Source organism: Parasteatoda tepidariorum, chromosome 10 (genome assembly GCF_982258835.1).
Source record: "Parasteatoda tepidariorum strain Cologne lab strain chromosome 10, Ptep-v5.0, whole genome shotgun sequence".
NCBI lineage: Eukaryota > Metazoa > Arthropoda > Arachnida > Araneae > Theridiidae > Parasteatoda > Parasteatoda tepidariorum.
The window spans coordinates 54,621,370-54,637,370 of NC_141764.1; the positions used below are offsets into that span (position 1 = coordinate 54,621,370).

A 16,001-nucleotide genomic window follows, 5' to 3' on the forward strand; every position below is an offset into this window, starting at 1 on the left:
TAAAATCGGTGGATTAATAGTGATAATCCAAGAAAAATCCTCTTTAATAATATTGTTGATAATTTTATTTAAGTAGTTAAAGAAAAAGGTGCCAAGTTTAATTAGGAAAGTATTAGACCCACATGTGACTGTTCTGAAATTTATAGTAATTTTATGAAATTTAGGACTGATATTTAAGTAAAGAAATTTCATATTGCTAGTTTCAATTTTTAACCTCTTATATAAAGCTAAAAAAAATTTAATGACAATATTATTATTTAAATTACGAAGTTTAAAATTTTTACTATTTCTAACTCCGTATTTAAAAGTGCTACATAAAATTTTTTACAGAAGATTGCATAATTATTGTTAGCTTAATTGATATATAATTAACTAATTAAATATATTTATCCTACAATGTTTTGATAAGTTGTTATTGCCAAAATTAAGAAGAAAAAAAAATAATAAAAAACATAAGAAAATTCGAAAGAAAGTCTTCCATCCTAACTCATTTCAAAGAAAGAGAATGAAATAAAAACTATTTTCAACCACAACAGAAGACCCCAAGGCTATTTAACCCCTCAACTATTCAAAGAAAGTAAAGAGGCTTTTCTCCTAACCCCCCTACTAGAACTTTTACTCGTATTGGTAAATGAAGGGAGGACAGATGGGAGGCGTGGTTTAGGCTCTTTTCCCAATTTTTTTAAGAATTTTTTCATCTTTCTTTCCTAATAACACATTTCATAATTGAAGAAAATAATTACTAGTTATTTCTTTTGGTAGCTTGAAATGTATAGTTCGAGTACGTGAACTCAAAAATAAGGATTTACTGAATGAATTTTGATATAAAACGGATTTCTAGAAGATATCTCTATTACCGATATTTAAACTCCATTAATAATTTAAAATTTATGGTAAAGCAAAAAGTGATTTCATAAAACCTTAGAGTAAACTATGAAGTTTCAAATGCTGAAAGAATTTTTCCAAAATATTAAAATGCAAAAAAGTTATTAGCAAATGAAGCTCCCATAGGAAAAGCATTAGCAGCTGACATTGAGAGGGTAGGTATTGCGTCCTCTTAAAGAATGTATAGAAAGCTAAGAAACGGCGATTTAATTGGAAACTCAGATTCACTGGTTTCATTTCCTAATTTTTCTTCAAGAAAAAAGTCATAAATACTTGTAGCCTCCAAATTTTGAAAACTTCTTTTGCATTTTCTTATATTACTACATAACTATTACAGAGATTTATTTTCTTACCGTTGGAAAACTAATGCAATATAAATAGCATGCTGTTCTTTACCGAATTTGAAAGTTTTGGAGTGTTTATGTGAACTACATATTTTAATAGATATTTACTTCTTCTCTAACCTTTAACACATTACTTACTCCTTTTTTACTTACTCTAAATGCCAGTCATAAATCTCTCAAACTTAACTTTTCATTTTCTTCCAATTAATAACGTCAACTTTTTCTTTTAATATTACTTTTCGTTTTTGAAACCATCACATACAACGTACAAAAATATTTCACAAGCATAAAACTGCAATTCTCTACCATCATAGCCCGTACAAAAACTATAAATGATAGAAATGTTCACTCAATGCGCATTTTAATGTTTTTTTGAATGTGCGACCCATCATTGTCATCTGATGCTTTAGTCATTTGACAACTTTTTTCCCTAATTGATCCCTATTTCTCATATTACCACCAAGTCAGTTCATGGGATGAGAGCAAAGAAAGTAAGAACTAAGTAAAAGAAGGTAAGAATGAAGTAAGTAAGTTGAAGACTAAGTAAGTAATGCACTAGGTAAAGCATCCTTCCACAACTAAAAAATTAGTCTTTAAACATGTATTTTTTTCACTGCATCGTGCCACGTTTTTTCTTAATTTACATATTGCTCCCCTTCTCTGAAACAACAGTCATTTAAAAAGAAGGATAGACTTACTGAAAAAAAGAGTAATTTTATTTTTATTTCGCGTTTCGCTACATTTTCCTACTTTATTCATTATTTTTGTGCGTCCCTTAAATTAAATAAAGTATATAATATTAAAATGTAAATGCACTAAGAATCTTATTCAAAGAGACCAGGACCAACAGAATTATCCTTTTAAATCACGGTTGTCTTTTTATTTGGAGCTGTCCTTTACAGGTTGTACTTTTATGTCTGTGAATAGTACAGTTTTCAAATTTTATTATCATACATACTAAAATTGTTAACCTTGTGTATCTGAGTTTTAAACATTTATTTTCTTTTTTGCTAAATGTATATATGTTTTTATAATTGCAATTAGAAATTATTTGAATGCAAATGAAATTATTTGAATCTGAAATGGAACTTTATGAATTATAACACTGACAAACATTTTCATCATGTATTCTGAAATTATTATAGCTTGCTTTGCTTTGAGTTTCGAAATTTTAATTGCCAGTTTTTCACTAATCTAATTAGTTTTGCCTTTCTCTTTTTGTACACTATTTTTAATTTAATAATTAATTAGTTCAAAAACAATTTTATGAGTATTTCGTAATTATTATTCATTTAATTTATTTTCCAAAATATTGTTCTCTGTTTTTAGATCCGCCGAAAAGCCCTACAATGAAAATTCTGAAAACAACATCGAATTCTGTACAAATTCAATGGGAAGCAACAGATAATGTAGAAGGTATTTAACAATCGGCTTCTAGTTAAAAAGTTTCTTCGTAAAAAGTGTGCTACAATAACATATATTTTTTCTTATCCAATCTGTTGCTCTTTATCTATTACCTGTCTGTTGCTCTTTAATCATACCATTTATACACTCCTAATAATCGATAGGTACGAATTTTAATATCACGATGTATTGCTTATAATATTGATATTCAATAATGTAACGCCAATTCCGATTTAACAAATCAATTTCACATTTTTAATTATTTTCGTTATCCAAATAATACTTATCAACAATCACAATAATGTCGCTCTCAATAATTGCCATAGCATGGAATATTCACAATAGATTCTAATAGCAAGACTTGAACTTCTGGCTGCAACTATTCCATTTTGTCTCTCAACTTCAATTTTGTCTGAGGTAACTCATGATGAAGTGTTTTTTTGGTCAGATTCCATACGTTTGGTCTTATTATGGGAAAAGGCAATGACCATAACTAATTTACCAAACATTTATTAACATTAGGACAGAATTTAGGACAAAACATAAATCAATTAACACAAAAAAGAGGTCGTCTGCCTCGACAGCCTTCAATCACATTCGCTGCGCTTGAAGAACCAGAATGCCTATCTAACCACTGTTTAGATCAGGGTTTCTTAACCTCGGTTCATGAACCCCTAAGGGGTCCATGAGTTATATTTTGGGGGTCCGCTGACTACTTCTAATTTTTAAAATGTTTGGAAGCCTACCCGTTACTTGTAAAGTGAGCTATGGCAGCTATAATTCCGTTTGCTACTGTGTATCTTTGCGAAGCGAGATTTTCCACACTTGTGACAATAAAAACATAACATCTTTAAACGATTGAATGTTGAACATGATATACACGTTGCTTTGTCGAAAACCATCCCCCAATTCAATTTATTAATTAAGGAAAAGCAGCAGCAACCTTCACATTAAAAATTTTGATTTAAAAAATTTTGTATACTATTTAGGGGTCTGTTTAGAAGAAATTTGGTTCCGTTAACGGAACCAAATTTCTTCTAAACAGACCCCTAAATAGTATACAAAATTTTTTAACATAAAAACGGACCCTTCAGAAAATGATTTTTCTTTTAATCGGACCCTTCACAAATTTGTTTATCTTCATTATTGTTTTGTTAATCGAATAAATCCTTCCCTGGGGGAAAAACAAGAAAGATGGTTGTAAACGAATTAAGTTATGTCTTCGGCAGACGCTTCTTCAATTATTCGCCCGAAATGAATATTCTGCTTTCAGCAGTATAGGCTAAATACCAAATATTTGTATGTTGCATCTCTAATTTTGAAGCAGCAATTTGTGTTTATTTTTTAAAATTTAATTTTTTTAATTATAATTTTACAATGCTGAGTATAATCTTGTATCTATTTACAATTTAAAAACTCCTTGAAAAAGTTTTTTTTGCAATAACCGGACTCTATTTGCACAAATTCATAAAAGCAGGACCCTGGTTTAAAGAATGTGACTTAACGTTTATTTTATATTCACAAATTATGAGTACTTTTTTCACAATTTTACAAAAACCGGACCTTTCACAAAATGTCTGGACAGACCCCTGCTATTAAAATAATGAAATTAAATGTTTTCTAATAATTGATGTTTTATAGTGCGTTTTTGCAATCATTTTTTTCACAGGGAGGTGGTCCGTGACTTCTTAAAATTTTTTAAAAGGGGTCCATTATATCAAAAAGGTTAATAAACACTGGTTTAGATAAAGGGTTAGGAGGTGCGCAATGGGATGCGCGATGAGGTGCTCAATGATGTGCGTGTGCAATGATGTGCGTATCATTAATGATCGTATTATCGATCATTAATCGCTACATTGTTGAATTCGATATACCTATGCGCATCATCGTTGGTCGGTGTTCTGCGTAAACCAATATCTCGTGTTAATCGTACGTTTTGGCGTTATGTTAATTCTTCTTAGTCTTCCTAACAAAGTAACTTACGTTGAGCATCTTTATAACTAGCATTGACGGTTTAAACTTTAAAGGAACTATTTTCATAATTAGTATGAAGTGCAACGGATAAATATGGACACAACTGAAAGTAACAGTTAAGAACTGCTTCAGATTGATGAAGAACTCATAATCTTTTCAGGTTATTTGGCTTACATAAAAGAAGAAAATGGAGACTGGAAAGAAGCTACTTTATCAAACGAAGTACTGACTTACAACTTTGAAAACTTAAAATGTGGTGCAGTCTATCAAATGTACTTAGTTCCTTTCACTTCCGGTGGAAAAGGAGAAAGAAGTCAAGTTCTAAGTGTAAAAACAGAGGGGAAAGGTAAGAACATAACTTTAAATAAACCTTGAAACATTTTCTATTTCCATTTATTTCATTTGAAATATTTTATAACTGAGTTTTCATTTAAATATTTGGTGCTGTTTAGTAGCCGGACACAAACAAAAAGTCGCCAAAAAATGTGAATCTTTGCCAATCTTTTTTCTCTCTTTTTTTTCACTATTTTTGTTTTATTTATTTATTTTTTAATTACTGAACAAAATGGACGTTCACACACACAAAATAAGTAAATAATAAAAAAATATGTATTAAGTAAATAATAATTCAACTTGTGCGTTACTTTAAAATCTTTTTAATAACTTTCATAAACACTATCCTAAAACTTTTTTTCAACATTAAAATCATACTTGCAAAGTTATTAAATAATAAGTCTGCATAGTATCCCCTTATTTTATTATTTAATGAGTATAAAGTTACATACAAAATACATTTTAGGTATATTTAGGGAGTACTTGGGAGTATATTAGGGGGTAAACTTATAACAAAATACTTGATATTTGAAGATGAACTTTATGTGAAAAAAGCATCGTTAATTAAAAACTTCTGGCAATTTACTGTTAACGAGTGTAAGGTGATGAAAAATTTGAAATAAATATTCTGAAAATGTTGAATTGTAAAGAAATTTAGACAGGACAATTGTCAAGAATTTGGATCCCTTAAGGTTAATTTAACTTTTGGCGCATTTTTTTTTTATCCGGAAAATTTATTTTGTCACATTCTTTTCGCTTGCAAAATTTTTTAATTTGCTTTTATGTTGAAATATGCAAGAAGTGAAATTCACTATAAATGACGTAAGCATACATTCAACCGCTCTCTTGACTAAATTAATGGAACATATATTTGGGATAAATCCTATATTTTGAGGATCAAAACTCCAAATTTTTTAAATACAAAACATGATTTTAAAAAAATAAATAAATGAATAAAAATAAAAAAAATAAATAAATTGTTATTACATTTGAATTTGTATTTTAAATTATTTTTTGTGATCAATTAAATTTATTTTATAACTGCCGTTGAACAGCAAACCCAATTTTGGGTTTACGACTTCTTCATACTACTTATGTTGAACTCCGTAACTTTGTAATTTTGAACCCAATCCAAAATCAGACAATGTAACTCCTGGATCAAGTATGGGAAGAAATTTGTCTTCCTGGAGGATATTTTGATGGAACTAACCCGCATTTACGTTACATGGAGAGGAAAACCATGAAAACCTCCCACGGATAGCCTGACGACAAAATGACTTCAACCCATGATCCGTCTACCACGGAGGATATTTCAAGTCTACACTGTGGTAGCTGCGAACAGGGTGTGGAATTCGTATCGAGCTGCCATCTCTGAGATTCGAGCCCGGTTCATCTCATTGGATTATTTTTCGTTGGATTATTGGATCTCATTTATTATTTTTTTGGCATTTTACATTACTGTTTAAATTAAATGTCAGTAAATATGAATGCTTATATTTCTTGTTTAGAACTGTTATCAGGCAAGGATGCGTAGCGCTTACAAGTTCATGTATTCGGGGAAAATAATCACTTTGGAATTACCATGCTGGCTTTAATAACACAACTTTATTGAAACAAAACACATAAGGAACTAAATTACATAATACAGAAAACAAAAATTAACATTTACTAATAACGTGACTTTGTGCTGCCACCTATATTTCATTTTGAAAACTACTTCAAACAGAAACATGTGTGTTAAATACTAATGTATACGAAGCATGATTAAGCATTAAATTATTCTTTAATTAATTTTTTTGCTCTTTTCTTTTATCTGTCCGCGATAATTTATATGAAACCTCAAAATTTTTTCATTGACTTTATTTCCAGCTCCTATACCTCCTTTGAAAGAACATTTCTTGCAAGTTAATGCTTCTTCCGTAACTGTATTTTTATCTACATGGGATGATGGAGGTTGTCCAATTACCCACTATTACTTGAGATACAGATCTCAGAATGAACAACAGTGGACTGAAATACCAATACAGAATCACAGACCCCGTGCATTCATTACTGGCTTAAATCCTGGTCAGTGGTACAAATTAATTGCTGGCGCAAGAAATAGTGCTGGCAATAAAGATGTAGAATTTGACTTTTTGACACGGAGGTTAGACATCAGCAAATCTCAAGGTACACACATGTTCTGGAACATTCTTACATTCTGAACTGTCATTTTTTTCATTGCAATTTATTATTTTTTAAAAATGTAGTAGTTATTCATTTATTGTGAAAATGTCTATTGATGTTTTTGTCTGTTATTGATGATAATGTCTATCGATTTTGAAAAGAAGAAAAAAAATTTTTTTTTAGCTTTTTTCGAAAAATTAGAAATAGAGGTCCGAATAATCTAAAATGTCTTAATAAGAAAAATTTTCATTGAAACTATCTCTGAAACTTTATCGAATTACTGTAATTTAAAAACACATTTATAGCTCTTAAAAGTTGCAATATGATTATTATTTTTTTTCCATACTATACCTAGTTTGGTCCTCAATTTTCAGTTTAAACCACAGTAAGCAATTGATTACTGTAATCAACTACTCAAAATCATGATTGCAACATATAATTTCGAACAATAATTTTCGAACAATCGGACTTTTTTCTGAATTATTAATTGCAATAATAATTTATTTGAATTGCTGATTACATTTTCGTATAATTTTGCTTACTACTGCAATCGTGTCTACAATAAATCAAACTATATGATTACACAAAATCAGTATTACGTGCATGTAACATACAAATGCATCTACTGTATATTGTACGTATGATTATTATATTAAAAGTTCGATTAAAAGTTAGGGATCCAATGTTTGGAACCAATAATGTTAATTTTACTTTTTGTGTATTTCGCCGTATCTCGAGATATTTTTTTAAATAATTTAAAGTTTTTTGCACAGACTATGAATTCGTTTTTTCAAATAAAATTCCATGCAAAAGTAAGTTTTTTAGAAAATATTTATTATATTTATATAATAAATATTTTCTAAAAAACTTACTTTTATTATAATTATTGTATTTTATTATTATTTATAATTATAATAATATTTATTATTATTTATAATAATTATTTATATTTTTTTGTAATTATTATATTTTTATAATTTTATATAATAATAGTAAAAAAAAATTGAACTGCTAGGTATACGATTTTTTAATTTATTTTAAAAAAAGTAATTTTACATGTCCATTAATTCGTTCTTTTCTTGTAAATGAATATTTTAATATGGCTTTACAAAGGCGCTATATAAGAACTTACTAACTAGAAAGTTAAATTGTCTGTTACATTAGTATCCAGAGAACTCTATTTCCTATATTTCTTTGACACAACATTATATAAAGTAATTTCTGCCAATATCTCAAGATGCGAAGCACTTTTCTTCGTTGGTTGAAAGCAACATAAAACTGCGACCACAGTTTTAATTTAACTATTCGTGACTTAAGTGTAGTATTTTTTATTCTGTCTTGAAATTGTATTCGGATATGGTTTAAAAGCTAAATTTAAGTTCTTCTGTCTGACCTAAGTTGTTCTATAATATAATTTTTTTTAAACATGTAAAATCTTAATACATAGCTAAATCATTTGTAATATTGTGTGTGAATATTCTGACTGCAAAAATATTTTTTTCTGTCAAGGTATAGGACATCCACCTCCAATCGTGGCCGAATCTTCCGCAATGGAACTTCAGAGAAAAGTGGCAGTTATTACATCGGCTGTTTGTTCGGCTGTGGTATTAGTCGTTATTTTAATAGCTGCCTGTGCTGTACTCACTCGTAGGAGAAGACATCGACCAGAAGGACATGATTCCGGTGGTAAGTCTTACTCTTACTAAAACAAATGAACGCTTCACTAACAATTTCAATGAAGACACATTGCATCGGAAACGAATCAATTAAATAGTATTACGTCTTGTAGGAAATCTCTATTACATGTTCCAGATACACCTCAAAGACATACTGATGCAGCTTTCAGGTTAGAGACAGACAAAGATTGCCTTACTCTACATTTATACAGATTTAACATGTTTTAGTCCCCTAATTGTATATCATGCCGGAAAGATTCAGTTATAAACGCGCATCTCAATTTACAGAATGACCGGAGGTGTTTAGACATTTATATGATAGATTTGGCAAAACAGAAATTTCAAGGTTTTAGGACTGGTTGACTTATTAACATGTTTTAATTTTTGCATTCTGATTTTTAATACTGCTTTATTTAAATTCATGGGTTTGTGTTGTGTGTGGCGGTCACACACCAGTGAATGAAAGTTCAAAAGCTACTACTTGAAAAAAAATTACTATTATCACACGTTAAAATAAATTCCATAAAATTTTTAAAAAGTTAAGAAAAAAATTATTTTAGCTGAAAACTAAAGCAAACATAAAAATTTTATCTTAATAGTAGATAGTAGTCCAAATCCACTTATTAAAAAGAGGGAGTGAAGGCTCTTTTTATCCTTCCTATCTTATTTAAAAATTGATTTACATCCGTTTTAATTCCATCGCAAACTAAAGAGCAACAAAATCAAATAAAAGAGGAAAACTGTAATACCATCATAACACCCTATAGGTCTATATTTCAAAATAAATAAAAAAAATGATAAAGATAAAATAAATAATAAATAAATAAATAATGGAAAATAAACTTTTAGATGAAACGTGCTCATTCAATAAAAACCTACAGTAATTTAATAATAAAATTAATTTTTATTTCAGTTGCTTTGAGAACTTACTAACAATGATCTTGGATTGATTCCTTTAAAGAGTACCCATAGTATCCATCCATATCCAAAAAAATTATTAATGCAATATATTTTTTAATTTTTGAAAACATTCTGTTATTTTATTTAACTATTATGGCTTCCTTAAATAGTAATATATACAAATAATAAGAAAGTAAATACGTAGTTGACGTCATTTGATTGCAAAACGTGTCATTTTAGCCTTTGGACAAGAGCGATAGATATTTCCTGATTTCTTTTTATTCCCAAATTTTGATAAATTCTTATTTATTTTATTTATTTTTCATTACTATATTGTTCCTTTTTTATGTCATTAGATATACAATATTAACGATATACAATAATAATAAAAATATTAACGTAGATGAAAATCGAATTATAAATAAATTATATACATTATATTTTCTTTCTTATTATTTTTATAAATGCGTTCTTTCCATTCATTAAAAACTTCTTTCACAGATGGCGTCACTATTAAAATTTTAATTTCACCCTAAGTTTTTAAAAGGAAGGTTTTAAGATTACATTGTAGATGGCAGCACTATAACATGATAGTCAAAAAAATTCATTTAAAAATTGACTAACAAATAAGATTTGTAGAAATTGACTAAATAAATTTCTTTAATGCTTGAAATTCTGGACAAAGCCTAGAAAATAAGAAATAATTATAAATTTACAGTTTATTGCACTTGTAAACAAATATATTTTGCTTAAGAAGAAGGGAGCTTTTCAGTTGATAATATTAAATATATAATAATATGATCAATGCAGATGGAGAAACTAAATAATTAATTATGATTTGAATTGATTAATAGAGTACTTATTTTTTTTAAAAAATTAAAAAGATTTTTTTTTAAGAAAGTGAAAAAGGTAGAAATAAAAGTAAATGTCATTTATCAGAAAAATGATATGATGCTGCAATTCAATTATCTTCTCTTGGATGTACTTACAAAATTGCAGTATTACTTCTTGTACATAAATTATGTGAAATGATTTTTAAAACTCTGTTCTCTGTGTTCTTATTATGAAAATTAGCCTTTTTTTATATCTTATTTAATATTAAATAATATCAAATGGCTGTAGTTTTATTAGTGTTTCTGGGGGAAATTTATGCAAGTATCAGATGTTATTACATCTGATACAGATGCAAATGTATCAGATGTTATTATTTTTTACAAATTATTATTTAACTATCTGATTATTTTCAAAATTGTAATAAAAATAAATAATTGTAGAAAAAATAAAGCATCAATTAGATCTTAATTGCTATTATTATTATCATCATTATTAATAACATTAGCAAGTGAAAAGAATTGAAATGTGTTTTATGTATTATAGAGATTATACACCTCTCATGTTAGAAACTTTTTTTTATTTATTTTTTTAAAGTTACTCTTTTTTCTAAATAAAATTTTTTTTTGCAATTTGCAAGGACGATAAAATGGAATTTATGAGTCTCATTCATATAATGATCATGCAGCCATTGCTTGCTCAATATAGCGACTTCTATTATGCATGTAAAAAATGGCATTGTAGCATGGTTTCACTGTATCAAAAAGGTACGAAAGTAATGTAATTAATGGACTAAATTGGACTATGTTGTACTTTAAACAAACAAAAGATAATAATTGTTAGTATTCACGTAATATTTTAAACGTAACATATTGCAAACAACCATTTTGGCTTAACAAACGTCTAGAAAACTTCATTACTATTCTACTGTTGGGGACGGATTTAGTCCAATTGTACGACTGTTCCGTTTCGTTTTGATCACCTCGGTTCTCAGGGAAAACCTGCAACTAGCTGGTTTTGCTCCCCCGTTTGATGTACATCTATGTCGAGCCCCCAAAAGTTGTAGTGCAGAGGAGCAAAAAAAGTTGAAAGGCTGAGCAAAGGTTTTGCAGGCTCCAGTATAAAATTTATTGTAGACCCCTTTCTCAAAGAACAAAAAGGCTTAATTTCCTAATTTGTAGAATTTTTGAAGACACTTTATAGAAAATTGTGATTTTTATATAAATATAGAGCAATTTTCTGATAAAAAGAACCAATAAATAAATACTATATTTTTTGTGAAAAATTTTGATTGGGCTTTTAGCAGGCCCGGCCCCGATATAATTTTCTCTCCCGGCATCCCCCCATCCTTAACTATTGTTTTGACTACATCGCATGTAAATTGCATGCATAATTTCTTTGTGATGTAGCTTCTTTAAATTGTCATATAAAATAGAAATTTCTGATACTTCTTCGCGGTAGCTCTAGTATTTCTAAATTTCCAATAGAGTTAACATGTGCGCTATTTCTTACCCGTTTAAGACTGGGTGATATAACTTTTAAAAAAAGAAACTTTTGTAAGAAATTGGTATAAATATGACTTTTCAAGGTTTATATATGGTTCTCAAATAAGCAATGAATATCTTGATTAAATCTGTCAGTTTCTGGATCGAGCAGTTAGCTACAACAGGCATTCGAATCGAATCTTAGCATTTCGAATTTAGACCATTTTTCTCTAGGAGATAAAAAAAAGGGTATTTTAAGAGATAAAAATTATTATGTGGTTTAAGTTATTAGCAAAAAAAAATAAATAAATAAAAATAAAAGTAAATAAATAAATTGAATGAACATCTTCTGAAAATGTTAAATTTAATTATAACGTAAGGCAGATGACGATTTTTATGTGACTGTGCAATATTCTGTTTTGGAAAGGGGTCTATACTCGTTAAGAAAGTTGTACATTTTCAACGAAAAGATATTTCTAATGTGTTTATAACAAAATATCCTTTTATTATGGACAATAAAGAATCGAAACCTGACGAATTACAACAAAAATTTAAAAACAGGAATGTTTTCAATACAGGAATGTTTGCAATACAGGAATGTTTTCAACACAGGAATGTTTTCTATAAACAGGAATGCTTTCAATTCAATAGTCACTAAAAAAGGCGGTCCATTCTGGAAAGGTTGTTATGGAAACCCTATATTCTATATTATATTAACTTTTTGATCATTGATCTAGGCCAACATAGATTAAAAATCTAGGGGGTTATTCTACTCTTTATTCATTCAAAATTAATTCAAAATGTTTAATGTGTAGTAACATCAGAAGAATAATGTTATAATTAATTTCCTTAAAACTTATACGATAAAATGGCTAGTTATAAATTACAGCATTTCATTTTGTAGAAATGTTAAACACTAGTTTTCGAAGAACTTTTTTCTTAATTGGTTGTTAGAATGGGAAGATCGAAGTAATATAAGGTTATAATAGTGTGAGTGAACCGCTATGATTCAGTGGGTAAGGTACTTTTAAAGACAAGAGTGCCCTGAAGCCAAGGAAGTTTAAGAACAATCGGTATCAGCTTGTTAGGAAAGTAAAGAATGTCTTGTACAATGCTGACGACATTGTGGCCATCATTTCGTTAGTCATGAAATTGAGGAGACTCAACCTTCACGAATCCTCGACTCTCAACAGGTTGTTTGCTGAAACACTTCATTTTTTAATAATTTCAATAAAGATAGTAGTGATTGCGTCATCACCTTACTCACTGAGTCATCACGGCTCACGCACTCTGTTATATCGTCCAATTACATCGAATATCTACCCTTCCATTTTAAGGACCAGTACAAATGTCACTCAAATGTTACAGAATAAACATATTAGTATGGGCATAAACACCTTGTCAGCAATTCGTAAACTCTTTCTTAATAATTGAACTGTCAATATTCTATGTAACTTATTTGCGCTAGAAGTCAAGATTTAATAGATTTATTTTTCCATTTTTTTTTTTTTTTTTTTTTTTTTTTTTTGTATTTCCAGCTGATCGAAGAAGCACTGGAGAAATTCAAAAGTCCGAGACAGTTGCACTTAGTGCGTGGGAAAAGCGACCACGCAGTGATTCTACTCACAGAGGATCTCAGTGTCGAGAGTCCATGTATCTTCCTTGTCCATATGCAACAGCAAGACTTTCTCAATTCACGACAGATGGCGACACTGACTGCGTTCGCCATTCTGTATCATTGGCCGAAAATGAACACTCTTATGATGTGCCTATTCAAATAGTCAGTAAACTTCGCTAGCAATGTAATTATTAATGAAATATCTGAATGTAAAAAAGAAATGTATATATACTGAAATATTCGAAGCATACTAAGAACTTCAATTCCGAAGGGAATAAAGTTTTGGTGAAATTATTTTAAAATATGAAATGACGTGTTTAACGAAAGTTACTATAAGGTGAAGAAATTTTCATATTTATGCAAAGACGCATAATTAATTTTCTTAATTATGCGTCTCGTGAGACTTTTACTTTTTTTTCGTGAGGCTATGTGCAAGGAAACTTTATTTCATAAATTTTGTTAATTTATTGATTTTCTTGCATGAAAGATACTACATTCTGTTCGTATTTTCATTGGTGCAATTAGTAGTGTTGCAAAATATAAATTATTATTCTCGATAAATTATTGAATTGTATCTTGTGGTAGAAAATGATGAATGAAAGCATAATGAAATAATTACGAAGATGAACAAAGGAATGAAAGGCAGAGAGATCATCTGAGTAAAAACACTGAATATTTAAGATATAATTATGAAACTCCTGTTTTTTCAACTTTGTGTTATATATGTTGTTTTCTGCATTATTATTAATCCATCATTTTAAAAATTAATTTTTTTTCAAAATTTAAACTCTATTTTAGAAACGTTATAGTCATAAGACCAATACATATGTTAAGAAATATTAGTCATAAAACAAATTTATTTTTGCTTTGACATGACACGAAATTTAATCGTTTTTTCTTTTAAATAATATCTTATTAAAATGATACTGCAATTCAAAATATATCCAATAAATATAAATTATACTTTCAGTACATATAACTTTAACGGATCTTGTATACTTAAGCATTGCAGATTTCAAATGTGCAATCAGTTTTTTTTTCTCCAAGCTACAGAGTTCTTCATAAATAATATTTTTATTCCATTTTTTGCAGCAATGTACAAGCTTAAAAACGTCATACATAACAGGGGTTTCGCGTAAACAAACTTCAAGGGAAAGTTAGGGCACTTTATCAGGATTAAAATTACACAGGAACCCTTGCCTAGAAATGTCGTGGGAAGCGACTAAGCCCTTGTTATGACCTGTTCATATATAACATTTTTAAACTAGTTCATTTCGACAAAAAATAGACTGAAAAATCTTATTTAAATCAAATTTATAGCTTTATGAGCAAAACTATTTTCAAATTTGAAATTCCCACACCCGAAATAAGTAAGATGAAGTATTTGTATAAATATAACTAAAAATTTGTTTTTCAGTGTGATATTTGAAAGTTTCAAAACGCTAATGTTTTATTTGAATAAGTTTAATATGATTTGAGAAAAGCTGCAATTGTTCTACTAATATATTCTCTTTAATAATTTCGTTAAATTTTTGACAAGGTAAAATATAAAACTGTTAATTTTTCAAAATTATTCTCATGCATTAATGTCACGTATGGTTATATCTTTAAAAGAATGCATATGAATTACAAAAATTTTTGCGTGTGTTTTACAATTTTTTTGTTGCTTTTTTGACTGAAAAATTATGTTTACATCAGTAGCTTATAAGTTTATGGGACTAACCGTTCTGTGGTGTAAGCCATTCTACTATGTTGGAACTTCTATGCTTGTTGCAAACAACTCAATAACTGGCTAAGCAATATCTAAAATTCCCATAGTTTACTTTGAAAGTTTGTGAAAAGTTATATTATCTTATCAAAATTTCTCTCGCAACTGGATTATTTTAAATAAATCGTACATAGTTAAAATGTTATCCTTACCCGATTATACTTATGACTCACTTACAAAATTAATTTAAAAAGTTATTAATTAAGAATTATTAATCTTAAAAATAAATTTTACAAAATTATTCTAATGCATTAATGCCACGTATGGTTATATCTTTAAAAGAATGCATATGAATTGAAGCAGTTTTTGTGTGTGTTTTACGTTTTTTTTGCAGCTTTTTGGAATGAAAAACTATGTTTACATCAGTAGCTTATAAGTTTATTGGGCCAACCGTTTTGTGGTGTAAGCCATTCTACTATGCTGGAACTTCCATTCTTGTTGCAAACAACTCAATAACTGGCTAAGCAATATCTAAAATTCCCATAGTTTACTTTGAAAGTTTGTGAACAGTCATATTATCTTATCAAAATTTCTGTCGCAACTGGGTTATTTTAAATAAATCGTACATAGTGAAAATGTTATCCTTACCAGATTATACTTATGACTCACATACAAAAT

The 16,001-nt window shown here is 28.7% G+C and overlaps 1 protein-coding gene across 1 annotated transcript in view; it reads left to right on the forward strand.

Moving 5' to 3' along the window:
* Window positions 1–14,078, forward strand: part of LOC107452972 (cell adhesion molecule Dscam1) — a 257,172-nt gene extending 243,094 nt beyond the window's left edge. The window contains exons 18-22 of the mRNA XM_071184720.2: window positions 2,559–2,645; window positions 4,768–4,953; window positions 6,810–7,109; window positions 8,616–8,792; window positions 13,536–14,078. Of these exons, the coding sequence (XP_071040821.1) occupies window positions 2,559–2,645; window positions 4,768–4,953; window positions 6,810–7,109; window positions 8,616–8,792; window positions 13,536–13,795 (1,010 nt within the window). The 3' untranslated portion in view covers window positions 13,796–14,078. The remainder of the gene's footprint in view (window positions 1–2,558; window positions 2,646–4,767; window positions 4,954–6,809; window positions 7,110–8,615; window positions 8,793–13,535) is intronic.
* The last annotated feature ends 1,923 nt before the right edge of the window (window positions 14,079–16,001 follow it).